This window comes from Elephas maximus, chromosome 1, assembly GCF_024166365.1.
Source record: "Elephas maximus indicus isolate mEleMax1 chromosome 1, mEleMax1 primary haplotype, whole genome shotgun sequence".
In the NCBI taxonomy this organism is placed as follows: Eukaryota; Metazoa; Chordata; class Mammalia; order Proboscidea; family Elephantidae; genus Elephas; species Elephas maximus.
In genome coordinates, this window is record NC_064819.1 from 108,686,018 (window position 1) to 108,701,052 (window position 15,035).

Consider the following 15,035-nt stretch of genomic DNA (forward strand, 5'->3'; position numbering starts at 1 on the left):
AATATTACCATCCAGTTGGAATCAGCTGTCAGTTTGTACTGAGATCTATTCATTTAATAACAAATATCTATTGGAGCATCTATTATGTGCCTGTACGGAGTAGAAGCTGGGGATACAGCAGTAAGCAAACAAAGACAAAGCTGCTGCCCTCCTTTTGCTTACGTTCTTGCAGGGGAGAGAGGTGTACAAACAATGAACAATTGAACCAGTAATAGATACTATGTCAAGTGGAGATAGGCCCTAAGAAGAAAATCAGAACTGGGTCAGGGGCAGGGTGAGAGTAGTCAGGAAGGGTCACTATGTCAGATAAGGTGGGCAGGATGGGCCCCTGACAGGGTGACATTTGAGCAGAGACCTGCTAGTCAGTGCTCCATTCATTTACACACTGTGTTGTGCACCTTCTGCCAGGAGACCAAGAAGAACCAGACTGACTGGTGTCCTTGGGGAGCTCACTGTCCTGATGGTCTGTTTAAATGGGTGGTCTGTGAATTTGTTTAGGAAATGATCTGTGACTAAAATTAGTGGTCAGCCTATAAACAGGAGTAGGGGAGAATACTAATTAGAGTTTTCGGGATCTGTGGGGTATTATGGAATAGTCATTTCACTGATCCATTCATTCAGCTTTTTTTTCTTTTTTTAAATTTTTATTGTGCTTTAAGTGAAAGTTTGCAAATCAAGTTAGTCTCTCATATAAAAATTATATACACCTTGCTCTATACTCATAGTTTCTCTCCCCCAAATGAGACAGCACACTCCTTCTCTCTATTTTTGTGCCCATTTGGCTAGCCTCTGACCCCCTCTGCCCTCTCATCTCCCCCCCCAGACAGGAGCTGCCCATATAGTCTCATGTGTCTACTTGAGCCAAGAAGCTCACTCCTCACCAGTATCATTTTTCTATCCCATAGTCCAGTCCAATCCCTGTCTGAAGAGTTGGCTTTGGGAATGGTTCCCGTCTTGGGCTAACAGAAGGTCTGGGGACCGTGACCTCCGGGACCCTTCTAGTCTCAGTCAGACCATTAAGTCTGGTCTTTTTCTGAGAATTTGAGTTCTTCATCCCACTGTGCTCCTGCTCCCTCAGGGGTTCTCTGTAGTGTTCCCTGTCAGGGCGGTCACCAGTTGTAGCCGGACACCACCTAGTTATTCATTCAGCATATGTTTATTGAACACCTCCTGTGTGCGAGCTATTGGGCCAGGTCCAGGTATACAGCCATGAGTAAGTTGCAGCCCTTGTCCTCGTGGAGTTCCTTGGCTATTTGCCAGTATTAGGTAAGGCCTGCAGTCCAGGTCCATAAAGAAAACAAAAATCCTCACAACTGGACCGATAAGCAACATCATGATAAGTGGAGAAAATATTGAAGTTGTGAAGGATTTCATTTTACTTGGATCCACAGTTGACACCCATGGAAACAGCAGTCAACGAATCAAACAATGCATTGCATTGGGCAAATCTGTTGCAAAAGACCTCTTTAAAGTATTAAAAAGCAAGGGTGTCACCTTGAAGACTAAGATGTCCCTGACCCAAGCCATGGTGTTTTCAATTGCCTCATATTCATGAGAAAGCTGGACAATGAATAAGGAAGACAGAAGAAGAATTGACACCTTTGAGTTGTGGTGTTGGAGAAGAATATTGAATATACCACGGACTGCCAAAAGAACGAACAAATCTGTCTTAGAAGAAGTACAACCAGAATGCTCCTTAGAAGCGAGGATGGCAAGACTTTGTCTCACATACTTTGGACATGTAATCAGGAGGGATCAGTCCCTGGAGAAAGACATCATGCTTGGTAAAGTGGAGTTTCAGCGAAAAAGAGGAAGACCCTCAACGAGATGGATTAACACAGTGGCTGCAACAATGGGCTCAGGCATAACAACAATCATGAGGATAGCACAGGTCCGGGTAGTGTTTTACTCTGTTGTACACAGGGTCGCTATGACTCACAACTGACTCAGTGATACCTAACAACAATAAAAACCACGTGGTCCAGATCCAGGGTCTGTTTGGTTTGGAGGACTGTCTCAGCATAATTAGGGATATCCAGTGTACAAAATCAGAGGCCTTGTGTGGTTGGGATTAAGTAGGGATTAGTCTGGTAAGAGATTCCTAGGTGGTGCACATGGTTTGTGCTCTTTGACTAACCAAAAGTTTGGTGGTCCGAATCTACCCAGGGCCACCATGGAAGAAAGGCTTGGCAATCTGCTTCCAAAAGGTCTTAGCCATTGGAAAACACATGGAGCATTGTTGTACCCTGACACACGTGGGTCAACATGAATCGGAACCAACTTGACAGCAACAAGGTTTTTTTTGGTTTAATCTGGTAAGAAGGAGGGCTCAGATTGTCACAGGGGCTGAAGGCCTTTCCAAAGAGGAAACCTACAATGGTCTGAGCAACGATAGTGTCAGGGGAAAGGTCAACCTCCTGGGAAGTATGTTTACAAAGCCCCATCTAAGACTGAAGTTTCTAAATTCTCATGGGTTTATGAGGTCTGCCTTGCTACTTTGGAACCATATCTCACATATCTTTAATACTTAGTGATCCTTCATTAAAAATAAAAAGATGGGGACTCAGCCTATGTTAGGATTAAGGAGCAGTATGTAGTCAGAATTGAAAAATAACTGTTTCTTCACTCAGCCAGCAAGCATCCCTCCAGCCCTGCCAAGTACGGGTCCTGGTGCGCCTGGACAGGCTGCCTGGTCAGATTAAACATGGGTCAGTCTCAAGTTAAGGTTGGGGTCAATCTCAGGTCAGGGTTAGAGCAGATCTCAGGTTTTGGAGAGAGGTCAATTAAGGGTCAGTCTCTGGCCAGGGTTGAAGTTCAGTCTCAGGTCAAGGTTCAGGATCAATTCTGGTCAGTCTTTAGACAGGGTCAGAGATCATTCTGTAGGCTGGGGATCGATTAGTGATCATTACTTGGGGTCAGTCTGTGGTCAAGGCTAAGTGATGGACTGTGGCCAGAACTTCTGGAACAGGGTTAAGGGGACAGCCTATGATTGGATAGTTTCCCTCAACTTGAAGTTCACAGGCCTAGGCACGGTCAGATGCAGCCTTGGCTTCACCACCTCCATGCCAGTGTGTACTCATGTACCCAGGCGTCAGCTCACCCACAGCCCCTCATGCGTACAGGCACACTCTCCCCACTCACATAGGCATGGGGAGAAATTTCAAAGTCTGTTCTTGGGGAGCTCTCATTTTTGTAGGATAAAGGAATGCAGATTAGGAATGCGTGTTTTACAGGTCATAGGGTCATGGATGAAAGTCAGGGGCAGGTGAGCAGGGTCCCTGCAGGAGGTGATGGGGGTGCTGTGTTTCAGGGAGGCCTACCCCAACTGCACGGTTCTTGAAGCCCGCCCATGTTACAACGTGGCTCGCCTTATGTTCCTGGATGCGGAGAGGTAATGAGGGCTATACCCAAGGGGCCCTGCCCATGGTGGAGGGTGTCCTCGCTGCCACAAAGGAGCCTGGTTCCCCTTTCAGGTTTTTCCCAGAGCATTTGGTATTAAATTCCACCTATGGAATGCCTGTTAATTCAGCTCCGGAAAGAACAAGGCCTGGGTGTTAATTTGTTGCAAGAGGAGGAGACCTAAGTCCCCACCCCATCTGAGCACATACTCTTCTTCAGTTACACCATGAGAAATTCAGGGCAGACAATAGGATGAACTTCTGGACCGCAGGGGATGACTAGGGAGACCCTGGGCTGGGGGTGTGTCTGAATCATGCATCCTAAACAAATCCAAGAATAACAAGATAGCCCCTGTCCTCGGGGAGCAGACTAGATGACCCCCAGGCTGGGCTCCCTGCCATCCTCCCACCCAGAAGCAGCCCTGGCTGGGTGGTGGGTAACTAGGCACCTGGGTCCTGCAGGAAGAAGGCCGAGCGGGGAAAGCTCTACTTCACAAACCTGCAGAGCAAGGAGAATGTCCCCACCATGATCAACCCGAAGCCCTGTGGCCACCTCTGCTGCTGTGTGGTGCGCGGCTGTGAGCAGGTATGATGTGGGCTGGACATGCCACATGAGCCTGGGAAGGAGTCGGACAGGTCCAGGGGAGACAGGTCACAGCATACAGATGGACGTTTCCCATGGTGGAGCCCTGTCCCACAGCCCCAGGAACAAACACACACAAGCAGGCCTTGTACAGAAACACCCATATGCAGATAGACTCCCAGAGAAGGCAAGGCTGGGGCCTGGAGGGGAGCAGGTTACAGCCCCTCCCTCAGGGAGTCCCACCTGTCCTTGTAGTCCTTGAAGCCCCAGTTCCCCTGTCCGCACAGTGACCAAATATTCAAACCCCGAAACACAGGAGGTCAGCCAAGGGACAGCATTGTGCTGGACTTACTAGCTGTGTGACCCTGGACAAGTTTCTTAACTGCTCTGTGCCTCAGTTTCCTCTTCTGTTGAATGGGGCTAAGGAGCCCTCGTGACTTGACTGGTAACCCAAAGACTGGGCAGTTTGAACCCATCCAGCAGCTCTACAGGAAAAAGACCTGACGATCTGCTGCCATGAATACAGCCAAGAAAACTCTATGGGCCAGTTCTGCTCTGTCACATGGGGTTGCTATGAGTCAAAAATGAACGAGACAGCACCTAACAACAACAGCAAAAAAATGGGGCTTATTGCCCCTACCTTATAGGGTTGCTGTGAGGATGAAGGGAGTTGATACATATAAAAGAGCTTAGAGCAGCGCCCGGCATAGAGTGAGCTCTGGATAAGTGTCAGCTGGGTGCCACAGGCATGAGCCCTGCCCACGCCCACCCTTGGCAGGTGGAGGCCATTGAGTACTACACAAAGCTGGAGCAGAAGCTGAAGGAGGACTACAAGCGGGAGAAGGAGAAGGTGAACGAGAAGCCTCTTGGCATGGCCTTTGTCACCTTCCACAATGAGACCATCACCGCCATGTGAGCCCCCACCCCACCTGCCCTCCCCGGCCCTTGCCCCCAGCTGTTGGGGCTCCCAGGCCCCTGCGCTCACCAGCAGCCGTTGGCAGTGGGGCTCCGGCTGGTACCACAGTAACCCAGTGCCCACCCACCAGCATCCTGAAGGACTTCAACGTGTGTAAGTGCCAGGGCTGTGCCTGCCGTGGGGAGCCGCGCTCCTCATCCTGCAGTGAATCCCTGCATATCTCCAACTGGACTGTGTCCTATGCCCCCGACCCCCAGAACATCTACTGGTGAGTGAACAGTGGGGGTAGCAGGGGCAGGCCAGGTGGGACCTGGGGTGGGCTCCAGTGGGTGGATGGGGGGACAGGGAAGTTGATGGGGACGAGTCAGGCCCTTGTTCCTCGGGCGACCTCCTCTCTGCCTCTCCAGGGAGCACCTCTCTATCCGAGGCTTCATCTGGTGGCTGCGCTGCCTGGTCATCAATGTCGTCCTCTTCATCCTCCTCTTCTTCCTCACCACCCCGGCCATCATCATCACCACCATGGACAAGTTCAATGTCACGAAGCCCGTGGAGTACCTCAACGTGAGGCCCATGCCCCGCCCCCCACACCCCCTACACTGTCACAACACAGATACCAGGCCCCAACTCCGTCTTCCAGCAGGAAAACCAGAGCACACCCTGCCCATCCTGGCTCCTGTTCTCCTTGGTCTAGCCCCAGCCCCACCAAGGTGCTCCCACAGGACCTGGGGCTTTCAACCCTTGGGCTCACCATCACCTTCCCGCATTGGCTTTGTACACACCTAGAGAAACATCCAAGAGTCCCTGGGTGGCTCAAACGGTTAAGTGCTCAGCTATTAGCTGAAAGGTTGGTGGTTCAAACCCACCCAGAGGCACCTTGGAAGACAGGCCTGGCAATGTGCTTCTGAAAGGTGACGGCCTTCAAAACCCTATGGGGCAGTTCTACTCTGCACGCATGGGGTTGCCATGAGTCAGAATCAACTCAACAGCAATTAACAACAGATATCCAGGGAAGAAAAAGAGCCTGGTCAGCCTTGATTGGCCACGTGACCTCAGATAAGTCCCTTCCCTTCATCTCTCCATTTCTCCAACTGAAAAATGGGAGGTTTAGACTAGATCATTGGCTTGCTAACTTAGATTCTGACCCCTTTTTTGTAAGGCATCTTACATGACACCCAACATGGAAAAGCAAGGCTGCCCAGATGCAGTAGGATGGGAGCCACTTCTGCCTGTCCCCCCTCACCCCTCCTGCCACACACAGCATACCTCCCTGGATCCTCACAGTTCAGAGGAACACAGTGGGAAAATCACTGAGTGATGATAGCCTAACAGATACTACCCAGACTGCCTAGGTTCAAATCCCCACCCTACTGCTTACTGGCTGGGTAAGCTATTGAATCTCTTTTGTCTCAGCTTAGGCATTTTAAAATGAGGTAATGTCATTGTTTTGAGAAACGGTACATACAAAGTATATGATCAGTAGGTATGCCCTTAATACTGTTACAGTTATTCACCCTGGGGTTGACACCCTGGTCCCCACCCTCACCCCTGACCTCCCAGATGTTCTGGACCTCTGATATGAGGCCCTGGGAGCCATGGGACCCAGAGCTCAGTGGGGGAGAGGGTGGGTAAGCAAGGCAAATAACCTGCTAGACTGCCCCCACCTTGTGCCCCTCCTGCAGAACCCCATCATCACCCAGTTCTTCCCCACCCTGCTGCTGTGGTGCTTCTCGGCCCTGCTCCCCACCATCGTCTACTACTCTGCCTTCTTTGAAGCCCACTGGACACGGTGAGACACCCCCACACCCCGTGCCTCACTGTGACCTCTCCTAGATGTAGCCCCATCCCCACTGGACAGCTCTCTGTCCCTTTAGGGTCCCTGCTCCGGGCAGTTCCAGAGTGGGCAGAGGAGGGATGGTACCCAGCATCCTCACCTTGGGAAGCGCACTTTTCCTGGGGGCCCGCACTGATGCGGGAGCAGGCATGTGGCCAGGCTGACCTGACCTCTGCCCCGTCCCCCCTGCCCCACAGCTCCGGAGAGAACAGGACCACCATGCACAAGTGCTACACCTTCCTCATCTTCATGGTACTGCTCCTGCCCTCGCTGGGGCTGAGCAGGTGAGTTCCGGGGGATGGGACAGAAGCCAGGTCGTGGGGGTTCACTGCTGGGTGCAGGGAGAAGGGGCAGCCAGGCTCCCCTCTGCTCCTTCCCTTCCCCACCTCCCCCACAGAGCAAGGGGCACAAGACCAGAAGCCTGGACATGCTCAGACATCTGAGTTACCTGCCCCACATCTGGGGGACTTCCCCAGAGGTTCCCCCGAACCCCAGCGTTCTGGGCCATTCTGGCTCCTCACCCCACCTCTTCTCCCCTCCAGCCTGGACCTCTTCTTCCGGTGGCTCTTTGACAAGAAATTCTTGGCTGAGGCGGCTGTTCGGTTTGAGTGAGTCACCAGGGCCCCCAGGGGAAGGGTCCAGATGGCAGGAGTGGGCTTGCCTGGGGACACTGCTAGCCCCCTGGGAGGCAGCAGCAAAGCTTCAAGCCCTGGGATGGGGAGGAAGAGCTTCCACTCCAGGCCTGACCCGTCATCTCAAAGGAAGCCACATGCAGGGTGTCTTGGGTGTATACATGGGGGGCATCCCTGGGGTCTGTGTTGGGGCCCATCTCTGGGAACATCTCTGGATTCTGAAGCTCACCTTCACAGTGTGTTTGGGGCCCTGGGGCCCACACTTAAGGTGTTTCTGTGGGGGTCTCTGGGGCTCATATTCTGGGACTAACTATAGGAGCCTCTGGAATTTCACTTGGGGGGAAGGGTTTGGGGAGGTATCTGTAGTGGGATCTGAGCTCATACTTTGGGAGTGACTTGGGGGTCCTAGAGGTGTCACTAAAGGTCTCTGGAGCTCACACTTTTGGGTATCTATGGATGGCTCTTAGGCTCACAACTCTGGGAAAGTCTGTGGGGACCCTGAGTCTCACACTTTGGGGTGTTTATAAGGCATATGTCTGGGAACGTCTCGGGCTCTTATCCAGAAGTGATTGTGGAGTTCTTTATGGGCCACCTTCTATGGGAATCCCTGCAAGGGTGCTTTGGGAGGCACATACCATGGCTGTATATATGGGCACAAGCTGTGGGGTCTTGCTCTAGGCCATCTGTGATCATCTTGGGCTCACACTTGGGGTGTCATGGGTATCTGCAAAGGTTCAGACCTCTGAAGATGGTCTGAAGCTTATGTTCTGGAGGTGTCTGAGGCTCACACTCTGGGGAGTCCAGGGGGGAAACTTCTGGGTGTTCCTGGGGCTCACACTCTGGGGAGTCCAGGGGGGAAGCTTCTGGGTGTTCCTGGGGTTCACACACTGGGAAGTCCGGGGGGGGGAAGCTTCTGGGTGTTCCTGGGGCTCACACACTGGGGAGTCCAAGGGGGGAAGCTTCTGGGTGTTCCTGGGGCTCACACACTGGGGAGTCCAAGGGGGGAAGCTTCTGGGTGTTCCTGGGGCTCACACACTGGGAATCTTTGGTGGTCTCACCGGGACTGTCTAAGGAGATCTCAGGCAGTCTTCTCCTGAGCACTCTGGTGGCCCTGAGGGTCTCGAGCACTCTCTCCCAGGGTCTTTATGGGGCATGAATTCTAGGATTCCCTCTGGGCTCACACACTCGGGGTGCCCATTCGCAGTCTAAGGGTGTCTGGGGCTTACTTTGGAGGCGTCTGTTCACACTCTGCTGTCTGTTTCTGGGTTCACACTGGGGCAACTGGACACAGGTGCTTGAGGGGTTGGGCTGGGGGGCCACATGGAGAACGGCATGTTGGGGGTGAGGGCATGGTGTGCCCTTAGGCCAGCAATGGGCAGGTGGACACCGGGCACCCAAGGGTGCAGTACTGGAGCACCTGGTGCCCGCAGGTGCGTGTTCCTGCCGGACAATGGCGCCTTCTTCGTGAACTACGTCATTGCCTCTGCTTTTATCGGCAACGCCATGGACCTGTTACGCATCCCAGGCCTGCTCATGTACATGATCCGGCTCTGCCTGGCGCGCTCGGCCGCCGAGAGGCGCAACGTGAAGCGGGTATGGCTGCCTGGGGCAGCAGCGTCCTGCACAGCGCCCCCTTGTGGGCCCAGCAAGAAACAGCAGTAGTCAGGCTAGGGTGTGAGGCCCAGGGTGGGCTGGAACTTGGGGACCCCAGTTTGGCTTCTACTACCTGTGTGGCCCTGAGCCCACCCCTTCCCACCTGGGGCCTCAGTTACCCCATATGTACAGCAGTGGGTCGACATAGATAACCCAGAAGGGTCCTGTCCATTCTGATAGTCTAGTGTTCTGTGATGGGAATTGGGCAAGATCTGGGTCCCTAGGAACTCTGCTCTAACCCCACAAGGGGGTTCTGGGCGTCTCATTCCCATGTCCACGCGACTCTTCCCTCCCACCCACCAGCCCAGCCCATTGAAGGCCCCTCCTCACCCCCGTCACTGCTCCCTCCCTGACCTCCCTTTCAGCCACAGCCCATGTCTCCATCTGCTCTGCCCTCCCTACCTATACATGAGGTTCCTTTTCCTGATGGCTGTGCTCCTGGCTCCCGTCCCCTTCCCACTGGCCTTGTTCCCCTTCCAGCCTACCCCTCCCCTCCCTCAGTCTCCACCTGCCCATCTCCCCCCCAGCATCAGGCCTACGAGTTCCAGTTTGGCGCAGCCTACGCCTGGATGATGTGCGTCTTCACGGTGGTCATGACCTACAGTATCACCTGCCCCATCATCGTGCCCTTCGGTAGGCACCGCCGCGCCGGGACCTGGGCCCTGCTCGGGGGGACCCAGGACCTCACCCACTCCATGCTAGCAAGGCAGGCCACCCTGAGTGGACAGGGCCCGGCTGGGAGCCCGGCTCCTCGGGCCTCCCGCCCAGTCCCTGGCTCAGTCTGGGGCCCGGCCTGGGGGGAGGAGGGAGACAGCCAGCTCAGCACAGGCTAGACCCAGCTGGTATGCTGGGTCCCTGGGAAAAGTCACCCCAACATGGCCGTACTCCACTGTCTCTACCCAACTGGATACTTGAATACACACGATATACCCACTAACCTGTTCAGGAACACACACAAAACACACACACACACACCCCTACACAGGCACCACGGGCACACCATCCACAGCCCTATAAACTCAGAAGAGGCCTTTGGATTCCAGGGGGGAATGGGTCCTTGCTCCTCATTGAGATACTTGCCATAGCTGAGCTGCGTGATGGGCAGTCTTCTCCCTTTCTGAAGAAGTTAGCAAGTTTGTCTTCAGCTGTTCCCCCTGATAACATCCCAACCCCTTAACCAACCTCCCTGATTATAGAAGGCTCCACTCCCAACTCCCAAACTAACCTCCCTACCCTCCTTCAAAAACTCCTGTTCCCTCTGCCTCCAGGGAAATAGAACTTATCACCTAACTTATGCTCTTCTGTTTAGGGACAGGGGTAGGAAAAAGGCTATAGGTTTCAAGAGAATGCTTATTGATCCAAATGAATGCATTTCTAATAGAATTTCTAGTGAGGGGCTGCAGAATGGGGGTTGAACCAGAAGAAGCTGAAGTTCTGTGAGGATGCCTCCTTGAACTGGGGCTGGGGTAGGAGAAGGGAGGCCGACCTTTCAGTGATCTCGGAAGGACCAGGACAACCTGTGGATGGACACACGGCTGTCCAGCAGCACTGGTTCCAAGGTCAAGGCCCATGTGGCTGTCCCCCAGGACTCATGTACATGCTGCTGAAGCACCTGGTAGACAGGTACAATCTCTACTACGCCTACCTGCCGGCCAAGCTGGACAAGAAAATCCACTCGGGGGCTGTGAACCAGGTGGTGGCCGCACCCATCCTCTGCCTCTTCTGGCTGCTCTTCTTCTCCACCATGCGCACCGGTGAGGGCCGCCCACCCACCCTCGGGGAGCTGTGGTGGGGAGGGGCTGCCCCCAGCCAGCATCAAGGCAGAGCAGACCACAGAGGGTCCGTGATGGCCGGGGTCTCAGGCAGGGGCCTGGGAGAGGCCCAGGCAAGGCTGCAGATAGCACAGGGTAGGTGCTAGGAGGGCGGGAGATGGCACTCAGATAGTAGAAGTGGGGTGGCGAGTCCCCTGGGAGGCACCTCAGCAGAGGTGGCAGCCCCTTTCTTTCCCCCCACACCAGGGTTCCTGGCCCCCACGTCCATGTTCACGTTCGTGGTCCTAGTCATCACCATCGTCATCTGTCTCTGCCACGTCTGCTTCGGACACTTCAAATACCTCAGTGCCCACAACTACAAGGTGTGGTGCAAGGGGTGGCAGGGATGGCTCAGGACGGAAGCTCAAGGAGCGCAGAGGGTGGAGGGTGGTGGTTGGGAGCCGAGGGGTGAGGCTGGATCAGCAGGGCTGCCGAGAGCTGGAGGGTATGGGGGTCATGAATGTGGCTGGGGGCAGGGGCATGCCCCGTACACCCTGACTCATTCTGGCCCCATCAAGATTGAGCACACGGAGACAGACACCGTGGATCCCAGGAGCAATGGACGGCCCCCCACTGCTGCCACTGTCCCCAAATCTGCGGTGAGTGCCCCAACCCATGGCCGAGGGTGGGAATCGGTCCGATTGAGACACACCAACTCCAAAGATGGCGTCCCATTAGTCCCCCAAAGGAGGAGACTATTCCAGACCCCAGGAACAGGGAGAGATCTGGTCACTGGAAGGCTGCCTCCCCTCCCTCTGCAGGCCTGTCCTCTTTGCCGTCCTCATAGGGCCCTGAGATACCCCAGTCACCCACTGAAGGGCAGCCACTGTTCACCTCACCCCCCTCTTCTCCTCCTTCAGAAATACATCGCTCAGGTGCTGCAGGACTCAGAGGTGGACGGGGATGGGGACGGGGGTCCCGGGAGCTCGGGAGATGAGCCCCCATCATCCTCGTCCCAAGATGAGGAGCTGCTGATGCCGCCCGATGGCCTCACGGACACAGACTTCCAGTCTTGCGAGGACAGCCTCATAGAGAATGAAATTCACCAGTAAGGGGAGGGGGGCCCTGGTGGCCACCCCTGCCCCCACCCCACCCCCACCCCCATGGACACTAAAACGCTAATAATTTATTAGATCTAAAGCCCCCTCCTCCCCAACCCCTTGCTTTCATTAAAGGTATTTAAACCTGGGGATCTTGCCCCCCTCCCCCACCACGGAGAAGGGGGAGTCCCCCAACCTCAGTGAGGAGAGCCCCGAGCCGGCCCCGGGGCAAAGAGGGGTATGGAGGGAGTTCCCTAGATCATTGCACCCCAGGCTAGTAATGTAGCCAGGAAAGGGTTAATGAGAGCCAAGAGGAGTACCTGGTGCCATGGCTGGAGACCTGGGGTGGCAGGCAGATCAAGGGGCTGCTCCCCAGTTCCACCCTCCCCTAAGTCCCCCCTGGGATCTGCCAGTCCAGGGAAGTGGAGCCTCCTGCCCCTACAGGTTGCATGAGAGGGGAGGGGGTGCTGAGTGGGAGGAAGAGCCAGGCCCCAAGCCAGGGGGGTGACCTGGGGGTGGGGGGTGGGCATGGCTGACACTGGAATATGGGTTTTTGCACTGTTGTTTTTTTTGTTTTGGGGTTTTTTTTTTTTTTTTTTTTTTTTTTCCTTTAAAATAAAAATGAAAAGAAAAGCTCTGGGGCACGTGCCTGATTTGTGCTGCTGCCCTGGCCACATGGACTGGGGCCGCTGCACCCTCCTGTCAGTCTGGAGTGCCTGTCCAGAGTCCCTGCATGACCTAGCCAAGGGACATCATGCTCAGAGCCTTGGTTTCTCCATGAGGGAAAGCAGCAAGTGGGGGGCCCAGGAGATACTTCAAGGGGCTGTCAGAGGCAGAAGGGGCCTGCTGCTCTGCACCAGCTCTGACCCTTCCCTGTGTCTCTCAGTTCCACCCACCCCTGCCCTGCGGAAAGTATGGGACCAGTCAGACTGAGGGACAGGATACATGCCTACACTCTGAGTCCCCAGGAGAGACAAAAACGGGACAGAGATGCAAGGGAGAAAGGCTGTGCAAAACCATGAGTTCGACGCTGGTCCAGGGAGACAGCTTCTAGCAGACCTGCTTCTAGAAAGGCTGCTCTGGAGGGGGAGAGGCAAGAAAACAGGGCCACAGTAGCTGGACCCAATACTGCAGGGCATTTGTTATCATTGCTACAATTTATTGAGGGATATGTGCCTAAGGAGCCCTGGATGTTGGGCACTCAGCTGCTAACTGAAAGGTCAGTGGTTTGAACCCACCAGCTACTCCGCTAGAGAAAGATGTGGCCGTCGGCTTCCGTAGAGATTACAGCCTTAGAAACTCTATGGGCAGTTCTACTCTGTCCTGTAGGGTTGCTATGAGTCAGAATCAACCTGATAGCAACTGGTATCGTTTTATGATGTGCCTGGGGTTATGGTAAATGGTTTACATGCTTTATCACATTTACTCAAAGAGCTTGCTCAGGGGGGTCAGGCATGGGCTTGCTTTGAGGATTGCATGAGATAACAGGCTCACTTGGCCTAGGGGCTGGCACACAGTCAGCACTCAGTAAATGGTGATGTTGTTAGGTGCTGTCGAGTTGATTCCAACTCATACAACCCTGTGTACAACAGAACAAAACACTTTCTGGTCCTATGCTATCCTCACAATCATTGCTATGCTTTGAGTGTATTGTAGCCACTCTGTCAATCCATCTCACCGAGGGTCTTCCCCTTTTTCGTTAACCCTCTACCTTCTTGTGTTGTTAGTTGCTGTCGAGTTAGTTGCGACTCATAGAGACCCTATGTACAACAGAACAGAACCCTGCCTGATCTTGCACCATCCTCACGATTGTTACGCTTGAACCCATTGTCGCAGCCACTGTGTCAATCCATCTCATTGAGGGTCTTCCTCTTTTTTGCTGACCCACCACTTTACCAAGCTTGATGTCCTTCTGCAGGGACTGGTCCCTCCTGATAACATTGCTTCTAAGGAGCATTCTGGCTATACTTCTTCCAAGACAGATTTGTTTGTTCTTCTGGCAGTCCATGATGTATTCGATATTCTTCACCAACACCGTAACTGAAAGGCATTTTTCCTTCTTCAGTCTTCTTTATTTATTGTCCACCTTTCGCGTGCATACAAGGCAATTGAGAACACCATTGTTTGGGTCAGGCGCACCTTAGTCTTCAAGGCGACATCTTTACTTTGTAACACTTTAAAGAAGTCTTTTGCAGCAAACTTGCCCAATGAAATGCATCATTTGGTTTTTGTTGTTTTTTTTTTTTTTTAATTTTTATTGTGCTTTCTGTGAAAGTCTACAAATCAAGTCAGACTCTCATACAAAAATTTATATACACCTTGCTATATACTCCTAATTGCTGTTCCACTAATGAGAGACAGCACACTCCTTGCCTTCACTCTCTTTTCGTGTCCATTCAGCCAGCCTCTGACCCCCTCTGCCCTCCCATCTCTCCTTCAGACAGGAGATGCCAAAGTAGGCTCATGTGACTACTTGATCCAAAAAGCCCACTCCTTACCAGTACCACTTTTTATCCCATAGTCCAGTCAAATCCCTGTCTGAAGAGTCGGCTTTGGGAATGGTTTCTGTCTTGAGCAAACAGAAGGTCTGAGGACCATGACCTCCGGGGTCCGTCTAGTCAGTCAGACCATTAAGTCTGGTCTTTTTATGAGAATTTGAGGTCTGCATCCCACTGCTCTCCTGCTCCCTCAGGGGTTCCCTGTTGTGTTCCCTGTCAGGGCAGTCATTGGTTGTAGCCAGGCACCATCTAGTTCTTCTGGTCTCAGGCTGATGTAGTCTATGGTTTATGTGACCCTTTCTGTCTCTTAGGCTCATAATTACCCTGTGTCTTTGATGTTCTTCATTCTCCTTTGCTGCAGGTGGATTGAGACCAATTGATGCATCTTAGATTGCCACTTGCTAGCATTTAAGACCCCAGATGCCACTCTTCAAAGTGGAATGCAGAATATTTTCTTAATAGATTTTATTATGCCAATTGACTTAGATGTCCCCTGAAACCACGGTCCCCGAACCCCCGCCCCTGCTGCGCTAGCCTTCAAAGCATTGAACTTACTCAGGGAACTTCTCTGCTTTTGGTTTAGTCCAGTCGTGCTGACGTCTCCTGTATTGTGTGTTGTCTTTCCCTTCACCTAAAATAGTTCTTATCTACTATCTAATCAGTGAAAACCTCT

The 15,035-nt window shown here is 53.2% G+C and overlaps 1 protein-coding gene across 4 annotated transcripts in view; it reads left to right on the forward strand.

Annotated features, from left to right (window-relative positions):
• Positions 1–12,367, forward strand: part of TMEM63B (transmembrane protein 63B) — a 27,411-nt gene extending 15,044 nt beyond the window's left edge. For all 4 annotated transcript variants that reach the window (XM_049893081.1, XM_049893100.1, XM_049893090.1 and 1 more), the window contains 14 exons: positions 3,311–3,391; positions 3,861–3,984; positions 4,760–4,893; positions 5,028–5,165; positions 5,305–5,458; positions 6,577–6,683; positions 6,926–7,012; positions 7,271–7,336; positions 8,791–8,953; positions 9,541–9,646; positions 10,600–10,767; positions 11,032–11,147; positions 11,343–11,423; positions 11,685–12,367. In XM_049893081.1, coding sequence (XP_049749038.1) covers positions 3,311–3,391; positions 3,861–3,984; positions 4,760–4,893; positions 5,028–5,165; positions 5,305–5,458; positions 6,577–6,683; positions 6,926–7,012; positions 7,271–7,336; positions 8,791–8,953; positions 9,541–9,646; positions 10,600–10,767; positions 11,032–11,147; positions 11,343–11,423; positions 11,685–11,876 — 1,717 coding nt within the window. In that variant the 3' untranslated portion in view covers positions 11,877–12,367. The remainder of the gene's footprint in view (positions 1–3,310; positions 3,392–3,860; positions 3,985–4,759; positions 4,894–5,027; positions 5,166–5,304; positions 5,459–6,576; positions 6,684–6,925; positions 7,013–7,270; positions 7,337–8,790; positions 8,954–9,540; positions 9,647–10,599; positions 10,768–11,031; positions 11,148–11,342; positions 11,424–11,684) is intronic.
• The last annotated feature ends 2,668 nt before the right edge of the window (positions 12,368–15,035 follow it).